This window comes from Protopterus annectens, chromosome 4.part0, assembly GCF_019279795.1.
Source record: "Protopterus annectens isolate FY-2018-M chromosome 4.part0, PAN1.0, whole genome shotgun sequence".
NCBI lineage: Eukaryota > Metazoa > Chordata > Ceratodontiformes > Protopteridae > Protopterus > Protopterus annectens.
The window spans coordinates 1,465,359,484-1,465,372,376 of NC_056733.1; the positions used below are offsets into that span (position 1 = coordinate 1,465,359,484).

A 12,893-nucleotide genomic window follows, 5' to 3' on the forward strand; every position below is an offset into this window, starting at 1 on the left:
TCTTTATTCGGAAGATGGCCAGACGTGAATGTTTCTGATAATTCCTTTTTGGTGGCTGCCATCACCACCATAGCATCTACAGGAACACCTTTAGTGAGCAAAGTCTTGTCTTCTGGGGATGTTATGAATTTATTGGGCCTCCTAGGGACAGATTCCACTGTGTCTGGAGACTCCCATCCCTTTCAACAAACTAATTCCATGAGCTCGTTGAAAGGTGGACACAACCAAGTGGCGGAAGGTCGAGAGTCAAAAGCCTTCAAGTAAACAGACTCCTCGTCAGACGGGGTGGTGGACTTCCAGCCACCTTTCTGCTTAAGGATTTCTAAGATGTCTGCAATGGAGACACCTTCAGAGGGTGACAGTGAGGACCCTTCCGATTCATCAAGGTCCATGTCTGACGTGAGTGACTCCTCCGGGGAGTCCAAATGCTTCCTCTTACATAGTCTCTTTCAGGGTACCTCTTTGGATGGGCATTCCGGAGAGGTTCGCCCTCTGGGGCTTCCTGAGGCTTCAGCTCTTTATGCTGTTGTTGGATCGGCTGTGCAGAAGCAGATACCGGTGCCTTAGGGGGAGGAAAAGGAGGCTCTGACAGAGAGGATTTCTTTGGTGACAAAGCTCTCCTCATAGCTGCGAAAGCCCCCCTCCCATGATCTAAGGAAACCCCTGGCACCACAGGCAGATGCTCCGAGACCGAGGTAGGAGCGGAGCCCACCCAAGCCGAGGCCCCGAGAGGCAAGTTCGGAATGGATAAAAACTCGATCAGACTGTCCTCTCTGGACCCGACCAGGGAGTGTCGGCTCCTAGACACCTCAGATGGCACAGAGTTGGAGCTGAAGTAGGTCTCGCCCCTGACAGCTTCACCTCTATCAGTTCCACACATTCCAGCTCCGAGCCCACAGTCTGGGTCGGAGAAGGAATTGACATAGAAGGGACGGGTCTTGTCGGTTCCAAAGCTGATTGGGCTGGTTGCAACAAAATTTTGGCCAGCGCCGGCATCCTCAATAGCTTCTGCACCAGACAATCCATATTAAAGTCTGAAAGGCTCCTAGAAGAACAAGACGATGGGGTTGGAGATGCCACAGATTGAAGTACTGGTGACCTTAATGTAGGAGAAACCAGCTCTAATACAAGTAAGCGGCTCCTAACTTGCAACACCATCAGTCCTGAAATAGATGGAGCCGACATGGAAGGTCAAACAAGTTCAACGGGCTCTGAAACTTTTTTTTAGATGGTTCCAATCCATCAGAAGATGCAGAAGATGGTCTTTTCAAGCCCTTGTCTGATTTTTGCGATGGGGATACTGACTTCTTTGGAGGGCTTTGACCCTGCTCTAAAGCTTCAGAAAAGGTAGACAAGTAGGCCCGTAAGGATCAGCTTATTCCTTCTTTCATGAAGGACTCATGAGGTGAAGGAGTGGCAAATCGAACAAGACTCCTGTAAATGCAGTGCCCCCAAACAATAAACACAATAAGTGTCCATCAGTAATGGAAATTTTTTTTGAGAACACTTGGGGCACATTTTAAATCCTGAAGGTTTGGTCTCTTTAGACTGCTTCGACATCTTGACACTATACAACAGAACACACACCAAGAAGAGAAAAAAACATCCCTTTAATTAAAAACAGGCTCAATAGCTCTCTAAATAAAACAAGCTATAAGGGGAACAACAAGGGATTCACACAAACAATTTTAATACTCCTTGCGGAAAAAACTAAAATAGCACTCTACTAGAAATACATGCCTAATGAAGATATAAAATGAAAAACAGCCCTCTAATTAAAATGGGCTAAATTAACACACACTAGCCTAAACCACAGGTTGATATCAGACAAAAACTCTAAGCAGTTACCAAAAGATTTCTAACTAACAGCAACTTCTACCTAAGAAAATATTTGTAAAGCACACTTTGTCGTAAATAGGGATAGGGAAAGTGAGGCCTAACAACACTTGGCCAAACAAGAACTAACAAACACTGTATATATAGAAAAAAGCAGTATAAACACATGCAGAAGAAAGGAAATTATTAAACTAGTAAACTGTATAAGAATTTTTTGAAAAATTAAGGTTGACAATTAGACAAAAATAAAACTTAGCCAGAGCAAGATGAGACGCTCGATCCATTTCAGCGACAAACGAGATCTGGGGAATGCCCTACAGCATCATGGGATAGGGAGTGAGCCACAAGCTAGTTGAAGACCTAGGGCTTTAATAAACGGCCAAGTCGGAAACGAGGATTGGTTCCAAACCAATCAGTACAGAATGAAGGAGAGATAGGACAACTTCACATCTACTGTTATGGCAAGTTCTGACACAACTGCACTACGTCTTTCCTTTAATTACTGTTGTAGAATTTCAGTACGATTGAGTGGATGGAAAGTGTGGATGGATTGGAGGCATGACAGCTTTTCACCAATCCAAAAATTAGATCTGGCATCTAGAAAGAGAATACTTTCTTTAGAGTTTAGTGAAGGTGTATAGAGAGGACCAGGTTGCTCTTATTCTTTTTATGACACCATATAGAAAACCTTTTCTATTTGAATATTTAAGACTTTCTAGTGGCAGGTCTTCTCGTCTCCTAATATATGTCCAGAGAGAATTGGTATCAGAAAGGGATTAAAATCCTATCATCCACAATGTCAGATTTAACGCCTTCAGGTTGATGAGAAAGTCCACTTTGTAGGATAACGTGTAGTGACAGCCACTGGCTAGGTGAAGAAGGGTGGACCAGTACTGCCTGGGATAGAAGGTCATCACCAGCAAGATGTCTGGTCTCCCTCTCTCTTGAACTTAATGTAAAACCTTTGGGATGGAGGAGAATGAGGAAGGCATAGAGATACTTCTCCTCCCAGAAGAAAGGCATGGAGTCTGTCTTCCAGGCCTGGGGACAATGTATCCTGGAACAAAGCACATTAAGTGGAGGAAAACAGGTCTATTTGAGGAATATCCCATTTGTGGACTATGTGTTCAGGAAGGCCTCCCTTCTTAGCATCCATCCTTGAGGGTCTTCCATGAACTTGCTTAGACAATCTGCAAGTGCATTGTCCCCTGATGGGATGAAAGGACAAACTGACCTTTATAACTTGATCCCATGCCAGAAGAACTAGCCTACACAATTAGTAGGCCACTCCCCCGACTTGTTGATATACCACATTACTGTGGTGTTGTCTGCCAAAATCCTGAGTACGCTTGGTTTCCATATTTGAGAGAAAACTGAAGGGCTTTAAATCACTGTCTTCATTTCTTTGACACTGATCTGCTCCCTCCATCATCTTGGGGGGTGGGGGTCACTGGCCCTGAAATGATGAGGGGCCTGTCTAGCACACCCAAGCCAGGTCTGATGCATCTGCGTGCAGTTCCTGGTTGGGAGTGGGTGGACAAAATAGTAGGCCCAGAGTCAGATGGATATGGGATATCCAGCACTGTAACTCTTTCTTTAGAAAAGACAAAGAGAGAGATTTGGAAATCCAATGGATGACAGTGCTGAGACCATTGAGATTTAAGGTACCACTGGATCTTTCTCATGTGCAGTCTGGCAATGGGAACTATTGGAATGGTTGTTGCATGTAATTTACAGTTCTTATAACCTCCCTTGCAACAGTAGATCAAATGGAGGGAGGGACTGAAGGAAGTTGGACGCTGACTGCACTTTCTCTTGGGGAAGGCAAGCGAAGACTGTTCTGACAGGTAGCTTGAATAAGGTGGTCATCCATTTAGGGAAAAATTTGTACTCCTTGAGTTCTGCAAAAGGCAACAGTTGGGCGAGACGCTTCATGAAGACCCAGGGAGCGGCAGATAAATTGAACGGTAAAGCAGACAATAATAAGTGTGATGAAAGGGCAAAGAACCCGAGGAATTTTCTGCAGGTGGGATGAATGGAGATGTGCAGGCTGAGCCCTACAAGTCTAAGGATACCAGAAAGGCCTGAGGGATCTTGAAAGGAAACAGTCTGCAGTGATAGCATCTTGAAAGATGGCATCTCCAGAAAGGTGATGAGGTGAGATGAATCCAGAATGGGTTTCCAAGTACTCTCTTTTCTGGACACTAGAAAGAGCTCTGAAGAAAATCTTCTTCCTAGATGCTGGTGTAATACTGGTTCTATGGTGCCCTGATCAAGAAGATCTTCCAAGAGAGGAAGCAGGTGTATTCGGTTGGAAGAAGGAAGAGGAAGAATGCCTCTTAATAATGGGATTTCACTCTAGGACATCTTGTAACCTTGCTGATGGATGACACCCATTTGTCTGTAGTGTTAAATTCCAGGCTAGAATGGAGAAGGTCAGGCTTTCTGACAAAGGAATTCCTGGACTGATGAGGGAGGAAGGTGGCAGGAGGTAGTCAGCCTGACTCTGTTCAACCACAGGCTTCATCCCTAGGGAATGGAGGACAGCAACAGTTATTCCTCTACATAACAGGGGACCATCAACAGATCCATAAGTTTGACTATTCTTACATGCAAGGCTATGGAAAGAATTATCGTGGACATGATAAACAAATACATAAGAAATCTTCAAACACTGCACTGATCCCAGTTTGATTTTGTCAAGGGCAGGTCATGCCTACCGAACCTGGTGGACTTCTTCGAGAAGGTCACTACAGCCATGGATGAGGGCAAAACAGTGCACACTGCCTAACCTGACCTGGCAAAGGCATATGACAAAATACCTCACTTGAGCATTACAGGCAAACTCACAAATTTAGGCATAAATCCATATGTCACCTGATGGATAGCCAAATGGCTCATTGATAGGACATATGAAGTTAGGGTGGGGGAATCCACCTCCACCAAGACGCCTGTACTAGTGGTGTCCCACAGGGCTCGGTACTGGGACTTTCCTGTTCAGAATATACTTTTTTGAAGTTGAGGCAGATGTAAGAGGGCCTAAATTTGCCGATGACTGCAAGTTGGTGCAGTCATTAAATCCTCAAGAGATGTAGATATCCTTCAGCAGGATTTGACACAAGACAAACAACTGGTGCCAAAGCCATGGCCTAAAACTCAATGCAAAAAAAAATGCACAATTCCTTTGGGAAGATTACCAACCCTGCAAATTATAGCACTGATAACTCCCCTAAGAGAAGACCCAGTCCTATGTGGACCACCTCAAAACCTTGTACTGGTACTCTGTCTCTAACAGACTACCGAGGGGAGATTTAAGTCTAACCTACAAGGCATGTTCTGATCCAGCCCTTATGGATCTGTTACACATTTGCAAAAAAAAAGAAGTTATGTACTCACCATAATGGTCCATCTGAGTAGTTCTACTTCATTTGTCTCCAACCTGTGGGATATGGATCCGTATCGGATCAGAGTCGGCAGTTTAACCAGCATCTGATCCGAGCTCCAAGCTCTTCCCCTTACCCACAATACCCCTCCATCTCTTTCCTTCCCTCAGATCGAGTTTGCTGCACCATCCACCGAAGCCCGACCCAATAAGACCTTATCACAACAGTTTATATATAAACCTATCAGTAAAAACAGGAGAGCCACAGAAGCGCTCTCTCCCACCTACCACAGTAATAAACCATAAGGTCAGGGGGAAAGAGGGAGGGACAGTTGAAGAAAAATGAAGTAGAACTACTCATATGGAATGTTACGGTGAGTACATAACTTCTTTATCTGAAGTAGTTTACTTTGTTTGCTCTTCAACCTGTGGGACAGAGTCCCCAGCTACTAGACACCTGGGTGGCCCTCATGGAAGGATATTCCGGAGCATCACAGTCTAAAGATGCTCTCCCTCTAGAGATCATGTCCAGCTTATAGTGAGAAATGAAGGTATGAGACGAGGACCAAGTAGCTGCAGAACAAATATCATCTAGAGACACCCTGGACCAAAAAAAAGCTGCCGAAGTAGCCACGGATCTAGTAGAATGTGATTTCACTTGACCCAGGGGTGACATACCCTTATCTTTTTATACCTGAAGGATACAAAGAGATCCATCTAGTCAAAGTTACCTTGGAGATTGGTTTGGCCAGAAAGGGTTTAGAGAAAGACACAAATAACTGATCTGACTTGCAAAAGCCACCTTGGGAAGAAAGGATGGATTGGTACGAAGTGACACCCTGTCGTTATGGAAAACCATATATGGAAATTTGATAGACAATGCTTGAAGTTCTGAAACCCTCCAAGCCAAACTGATACCTACTAGGAAAACCATTTTCCAGGATAAAAATTTTAGGTCCACTGATGCAGCCGGCTCAAAGGGTGGGTCATGTAAAACTAAAATCAGATCCCAAGGAGGGGTAGAATCCTTCACCGGGGGTCTTAAAAGGAAAGTACCCTTAATAAAGGTTTTACAAAGTTTAGAGGATGCTAAAGAAATCTTGTTCTCCGCAATATGAAAGTTGGAAATGGCAGCCAAATGAACTTTCACCGTAGAATAGCTAGCGCCTTGATGAAATATATATGCCAAGAATTTCAACAGCACTGGGACAGAAGCTGTGAAAGGGTCCAGATCCCTTTGAGAAGCCCAGATGGAAAAATGCTTCCATTTACTGCAGTAAAGCTTCCTGGTAGACGATTTGTGAGCTGCCACCAGAATAGTCTTGACCGGAGAAGATAAACCTGGAGTCCCTAGCTATCACGGGAAGTGGAGCAACCAAGCAGTGAGTTTAGACTGTCCAGGTTTGGATGTGTAAACCCCGAGGGGTGAGAGATGAGATCCGGAATCGGCTCCAACATCCATGAAGGAGCTAGAAGAGGAGACCAGAGGAAGGGAAACCATACTTGGCAAGGCCAGAATGGGGCAATGAGCTTCATTTTGCTCCCCAGCCTGCGAGCCTTTTGGAGGAACTTCGAAATAAGAGGTAATGGGGGGTAAGTACAGAGAAGACCGGGAGCCCAAACATGAACTAGTGTGTCTCTGGGGGACTCCCCCTGCACGGGGTTCAGAGCGAAGAACTCTCTGCATTTCGCTTTGGAAGGAGATGCGAAGAGAAAGCAGCAAGGCCAACCACACTCAAAGAAGATCTGCTCCGCTACTGAAAGATTCAGAGACCACTCATAAGGCATCAGAATAGCCCTGCTCAGTTTGTCCGCCAATATGTTGGACAGTCCCAGAATGTGCATTGCTACTAGAAACCAGCTGGTGGAGATTGCCCATTCCCACACTCTCATGGCCTCGCGACAGAGGGGATAAGATCTGGTTCCTCCCTGCTTGTTGATGTACCGGACTACTGACATACTGTCTGACTGTATTGCAATTGTTCCCAGAGGGAGAAAGGCATGAAGGGCCTGCAATGCCAAAAGGACCGTCCTCATCTCTAGAACACTGATATGCAACTTGGTCTCGTTCAGGGACCACGTGCCTTGGACTGTCTTTCCCGAGCAATGCCCCCCCCCCACCTGGGAGGCGTCCGTGGTCACTGTAGCTTGGGGAAGGGCTGCCATGAACGGACATCCCTCAACCAGTTCCGAGGAGTGCATCCACCAGAAGAGAGACTCCCTGCCAACCCTGTTGATGGGTACTGGATGCGTCAACGGCAGATCTAACCATGACCACTGGACCGCTAATGTCCACTGTAGAACTCGCATATGAAGATGAGCACAGAGAAGAAGGGTAACAGTGGCTGCCATGGAACCCATCTCTGCTGATGAGAGGTGTGACTGAATGACTAGGGACACATGGAGTTGTAAGCTCTGAATTCTCTCTGGGGTTAGAAAACCCTTCATTTGCAGAGTGTCTATCCTTGCTCCAATGTACTCTAGAACCTGGACTGGGATCAGGGAAGATTTTGCTGTGTTGATAGCAATTCCCAGGTGGCCTGACAGCTTCAAAAAGTAGTCTCTGGCTTGACAAAGTAGACACTTGGTGGGAGCAACAAGGAGCCAATCGTTCAGGTACGGGAAGACCTATATCCCCTGAAGACTCAGGTGAGCCACTACAACTGCCATGACCTTGGTGAACACCCGGGGGGATGTGGTGAGAGTGAAGGGTAAGGCTCACAACTGATAATGATTGGCTCCTAGCCGTAAGCGGAGGAACCTCCTGCAGCGTCTGTGAATCTTTATGGTAGTATGCATCCTGGAGATCTATCTAGCACATTCAGTATTTCTCCTGCAGATAAGGCAGGATGGATTGCAACATGGACATCCAAAACTTCTTTTTGGCAACTGACAGGTTGAGGGTGGAAAGATGCAGACTAGGTCTTAAGTCCCCGTCTACTTTGGCACCAAAAAGAACCTGGAGTTGATGCCCGATCCGGACTGGTCGTGGGGGACAGGCTGGATGACTTGATTCTTTAGCAGCTTGTTTATCTCGAGCACTGCTACCTCCCTTTGTGCGGGTGGTACGTCTAGGAGGTGTTTTGTTGGAAGAGGAAGTTCTACAAAGGGGAAAGAATAGCCTCTGGACATGATCTGAAGTATCCAACGGTCTGTTGACATGGACTCCCATGCCATTAGGTGCAACGAAAGACGACTCCTGACTGCCTCCAGAGCAGAGCAGTTGGGAAACCCTCAAGGCTGCTGCGCAGGCCTGTCCGAGAATGGTTCTAGAGACCCCATGTTCCTCGGGCCCCTCTGCCTCTGGGCCGGCATCTATCAAACCCCCTCTACCTCTGGGGGATGGAGAGTCCCGAGTGTCCCAGGAATACTGAGACTTCTGGAACCACATCTTTTTTTTCCAATTCCTGGAGAAGGATCTTTGAGGGTTAGAGAAGTGGATCCTGATGGCAGACAGAGTCTTCATGTTTTTTTTTGCTCTGGACCAATGTCTCGTGAATGGTCTTTCCTTACAAGGAAGAACCATCATAAGGGGCATTTGCAAATGACGCCTTAAAAGGGCTCTGTGAACCGACACAGCCTGAGCCAAGCATGACACCTCATGGCAACGCCTGACCCGGCTGACCTTGCCGCTCCTTCGGTGGCATGCGAAAGGAGGCGCATGGACACGTCGGATACCGCTTTTAGAGTGGTCATCCATGTGGAAAATATGCACTTATCCTCCGGCGACATGGACTACAGGGACGACTCAGCTAGCTCTTTGACAAGGCAGCACTGCAGTCGGGTAACATGTGCCAAGTAATTCAGCGCCCTTATGGAAAAGGTAACTGAGGCATACACCTGCTTCCCTAGGCAATCCATCGTCCTGGACTCATGGTTGGGAGGATGGACCATAGGACTTTCTTGGGCTAGTTCTTTCTTGGTGGCTGCTGCTACCACCATAGCGTCTATAGGGGACCCTTTGTTTCAACTAGGTCTATTCAAAGGGGGACAAAGAATCTTGTCTGGGCATTTCGGAATTAGCTCCACTTTGTCTGGTTCCTTCCATGCCCGGGAGGTGATAAGTCCACCAATGGATCCGCGGGAGGGGACACCCAAGAAGTAGACGGGCCCGTGCCGAAGGCCTCCAGAAACACTGACTCGTTCAATGTAGGCTTGGGGGTGGACTACCCCCCCCCCCCCGTTGGTGCAGGATTTCCATGATGTCTCCAAGTGACACATCGTCAGGGGGTGATCTGGAGGAGCCTTCCCCCTCCCCCAAGTCGGTGTCCTCGGTGAGGAACTCTGGGGAGGAGTCCAGGTGCCTCCTTTTGCACGTCCATTTGCGAGAAGCCTCTTTTGTGGGACTGTCCGAAGTAGACTCACAAACCGTCTGTTGTTCCGCAAAGGGAACCGCCTGGGGAACATCAGGCGCAGGCTGTCCCTGAGTGGACAAAATGGCCGAGGTCATATCCAGAGCAGAGGGAGCCGGGGTGGAATCTGAGGAAATAGTCAGGGGTCTCGACCCACTTGAGAGCACCCTTTCCACCACATCGAATGCCAGCCTCCTGGGCCACCAGTAATGAAGCTGTACTCCCTGGACCTGAAGGGGGAATCGGAGCCGAGCCCGCAGGTGCCGAGATGCTGAAGGGGAGGCCATGACCCGACACGGTCACAGCCAATGGAAACCCCGCTTCAGATCCAATGCCCAGACTACAGCTCCGAGAGCTGCCTGGGTCCGAACTTGTCTGATCAGACATGCTCAGGGCAATGGCCGGCATTGAGGTACAAGGTACCATCGGCGCAGGCCACCCGACTCAGAGACTCCTTGGATCTGAAAACTCCGATTCCAGGGATCTGATTGGAGAAGGAGTTATTGGAGTGAAAAAAGGGAGCGACCTCCTCCCTCCAGAGGGAGAGGGGGCTGGCCCCATCTGGATCTGGGTGCGAATAAAATCTCATCATTTTGTCCATCTCTACTTCACTCAAACTTCTGGTGGAGTGTGACGAAGAAGCCACTGACGCCAACTTAGAAGGTCAGTGCACCGACACTCAGGAAGAAGGTCTAGCATTCTCCGGCTACGGTGAGAACCTCAGCGACCGGAGCTGAGGAGTACTAGGCCTGGAAACAGCCTGGAGTTTCTGTGGAGGACCCGACCGGTCCGGGGACCTCTTCCTAGCTTTGTCTTTATCCTTTCTCAGCATTTCCCCTTCAACAGGCCTCTGAACAGGAGGAGGAGTCCCGGCCTGGGAGGAGGAAGAGGTGGAAGAAGCAGAAGCAGACACCACCATGACTGCAGCAGTAGTAGCGGGGACAGCTGCTCCCGAAGCAGACAACAGTCCCTTCAACACCAGCTTGGCCTTGCAATCTTTCAAGGCCCACGGGTTAAAACCTGCACAAATAGAACAGTCAGCTGACAGATGTGTGACCCCTAAACATACCACACACAGAGTGTGGCCATCCACTGGGGATAACTTATGGCCACACTCTGCGCACTTTCTAAAGACAGGCTTATTCTGCTCAGCCATGCCCAAAAATAAAGCAGAAGAAATCAACAGTTTTCAGACTCAAGTACACACACACACACACACACACACACACACACACACACACACACACACACACACACACACACACACACACACACACACACACACACACACACACACACACACACAACACTATAGGAAAACTCTAACTAAACCTTTTTTTTTCCCATGACGCAATGTGAGGAAGGGAACGGAAAGGAAAGGGAAACCCTGACTTAATACAATAAGAAAGTTCACTCTTACCCCAAAAGTCCTGAGAAAAACACTATTAAAGCAAGCACCACGCCTGGAGCTCCAAGACCACGATGCTAGGCAAATTTGCGACAAACGAGATCTGAGGGAAGGAAGGAGATGGAGGGGTATTATGGGTAAGGGGAGGAGCTTGGACCTCGGATCAGATGCTGGTGAAACTGCCATCTCAGATCTGATATGGATCCATATCCCACAGGTTGAAGAGCAAATGAAGTAAACTACTTCAGATAAAATAGCACTAAAAGTATCCAATCTAAGGATCTAAACCTCACCTGTGACAAACGGAACATATTGGAGGGACAGATTATGTCTCTCACAGACTACTCCTTTCTCTGGGACACCCCATTCCTGCGAAGCAGAGCTCTTCCCCAAAGTCTATTCAAATGCAGTTTGGATCAGTGGACAGGAAAGTGCAAATCTGCCCCTGGCTTGTTGTCTATGTTCCTTACGGACAGGGGCAGTTTACAGATGCTCTGTGGCACAGGCATATACTAAAGGCATTTTTGCCTGTGGGCATGAATGAATGGAAAAATTGGGGCATGAATGGCTAGGCTTAAGGCTCTATGCCCACTAGCCTAGTAACTTCCTACAATCCTATGGTCAGAAGCTGAGGGTTCCACCCGCTTGGACTGCTTGAGGTGCTTTAAATGTTTGGTTTCTAATTAAGAATTTAATGGGAGAAAGAGGAGTACATAGAGTCTTAGGAACAAATGACTGACAGATCTGACAGTTTCTATAATTATTTCCTAACCCTTGATAAAATACGTACTGGGAATGAGGTCCTTATAAGGTATCTGCCTACCACAGTCACTCTTCCTTCTCTAATAGGACATTAACAAACCTTACAATAATAAATGCAAGAAAAAGAAGGTTCACAATGGGGAGTTTATCTGTGGAAGTGTAAGCAATGGTAGCAGTCAACTTGGAAAGCAGACCGATGGCAGCGAAGATCCTGGTTTTGGATTGGTGGCACAATAGTCTGAAGATCTTATGCTCCTATGTCTGGTTATATACCCCATACCCAAGACTTTAAGTCATACACCAGATGTACAAGTGAGTGGAAGTCTTTTGGCTTTATTAGGGACAGGCACCATGTTATCTTGGAATACTGCAACAGCAATTTAAGAAAGTACATCCAAAGTAACTGCCAATAAATGGCAAATCAAAAATGAAGATCAAATGAAATTCCAGAAATGGAGTTACCAGATGTTTAGAAAACTGAAGCTGTGACAAAATGCTAACTTCTACATTCTTGGAGTGCTTACCTCTGTCTGAATCTGACCGATCAGAAGATGTGGCTGTGGAATCTAAACTGTTGGCTCGTAGACGCTCAGTGCTCTGCTGCGCTAAAAGCTGCTGTAGTTTCTGCTGAAGGGACTGCTGTTCTCCTTTCAACTTTTCCTTAAGTTTCACTGCTTTCTGATCCTGGTCTTCCAGTTTCTACAGGAAACACAAAAGGAGTGACTGAAGTTATCACATACGTAACAGGATATAACAGACAGGCACACACACTAGTGTCATATAATGTACATGCACTCAAGAGTGCATTTCCTTGTAAAAGTATGACACAGTTAAAAGTTCATATCAGAACATCAAAAGCACAAGAAAGAACTTGGCTTAAGATATTCTCCTCTCACTATACTCTTCGCTGAGTAGAAGAGGTTGCACCATTTAGATTTGACGTACCACTGGATCATTCTTATGTGAAGTCTGGAAAAGGGAATCACTGGAATAGTTGCTGCCATGTATTCCACAGTACTTATAATCTCCCCTGTAATAGCAGATTGAAGGGGTGGAGGGACTGGAAAGTTGGACACTGACTGCACTTTCTCTAGGGGGAGGAAGGTGTAGAGTGTTTAGTACCACACCATTACTATATTATATTAATGTCACA

At 46.8% G+C, this 12,893-nt stretch overlaps 1 protein-coding gene across 2 annotated transcripts in view; it reads right to left on the reverse strand.

The window, feature by feature from the left end:
• MXD3 (MAX dimerization protein 3) overlaps positions 1 to 12,893 on the reverse strand; it is a 167,230-nt gene that overhangs the window by 107,153 nt on the left and 47,184 nt on the right. For both annotated transcript variants that reach the window (XM_044069309.1, XM_044069308.1), the window contains exon 5: positions 12,265 to 12,439. In XM_044069309.1, the coding sequence (XP_043925244.1) occupies positions 12,265 to 12,439 (175 nt within the window). The remainder of the gene's footprint in view (positions 1 to 12,264; positions 12,440 to 12,893) is intronic.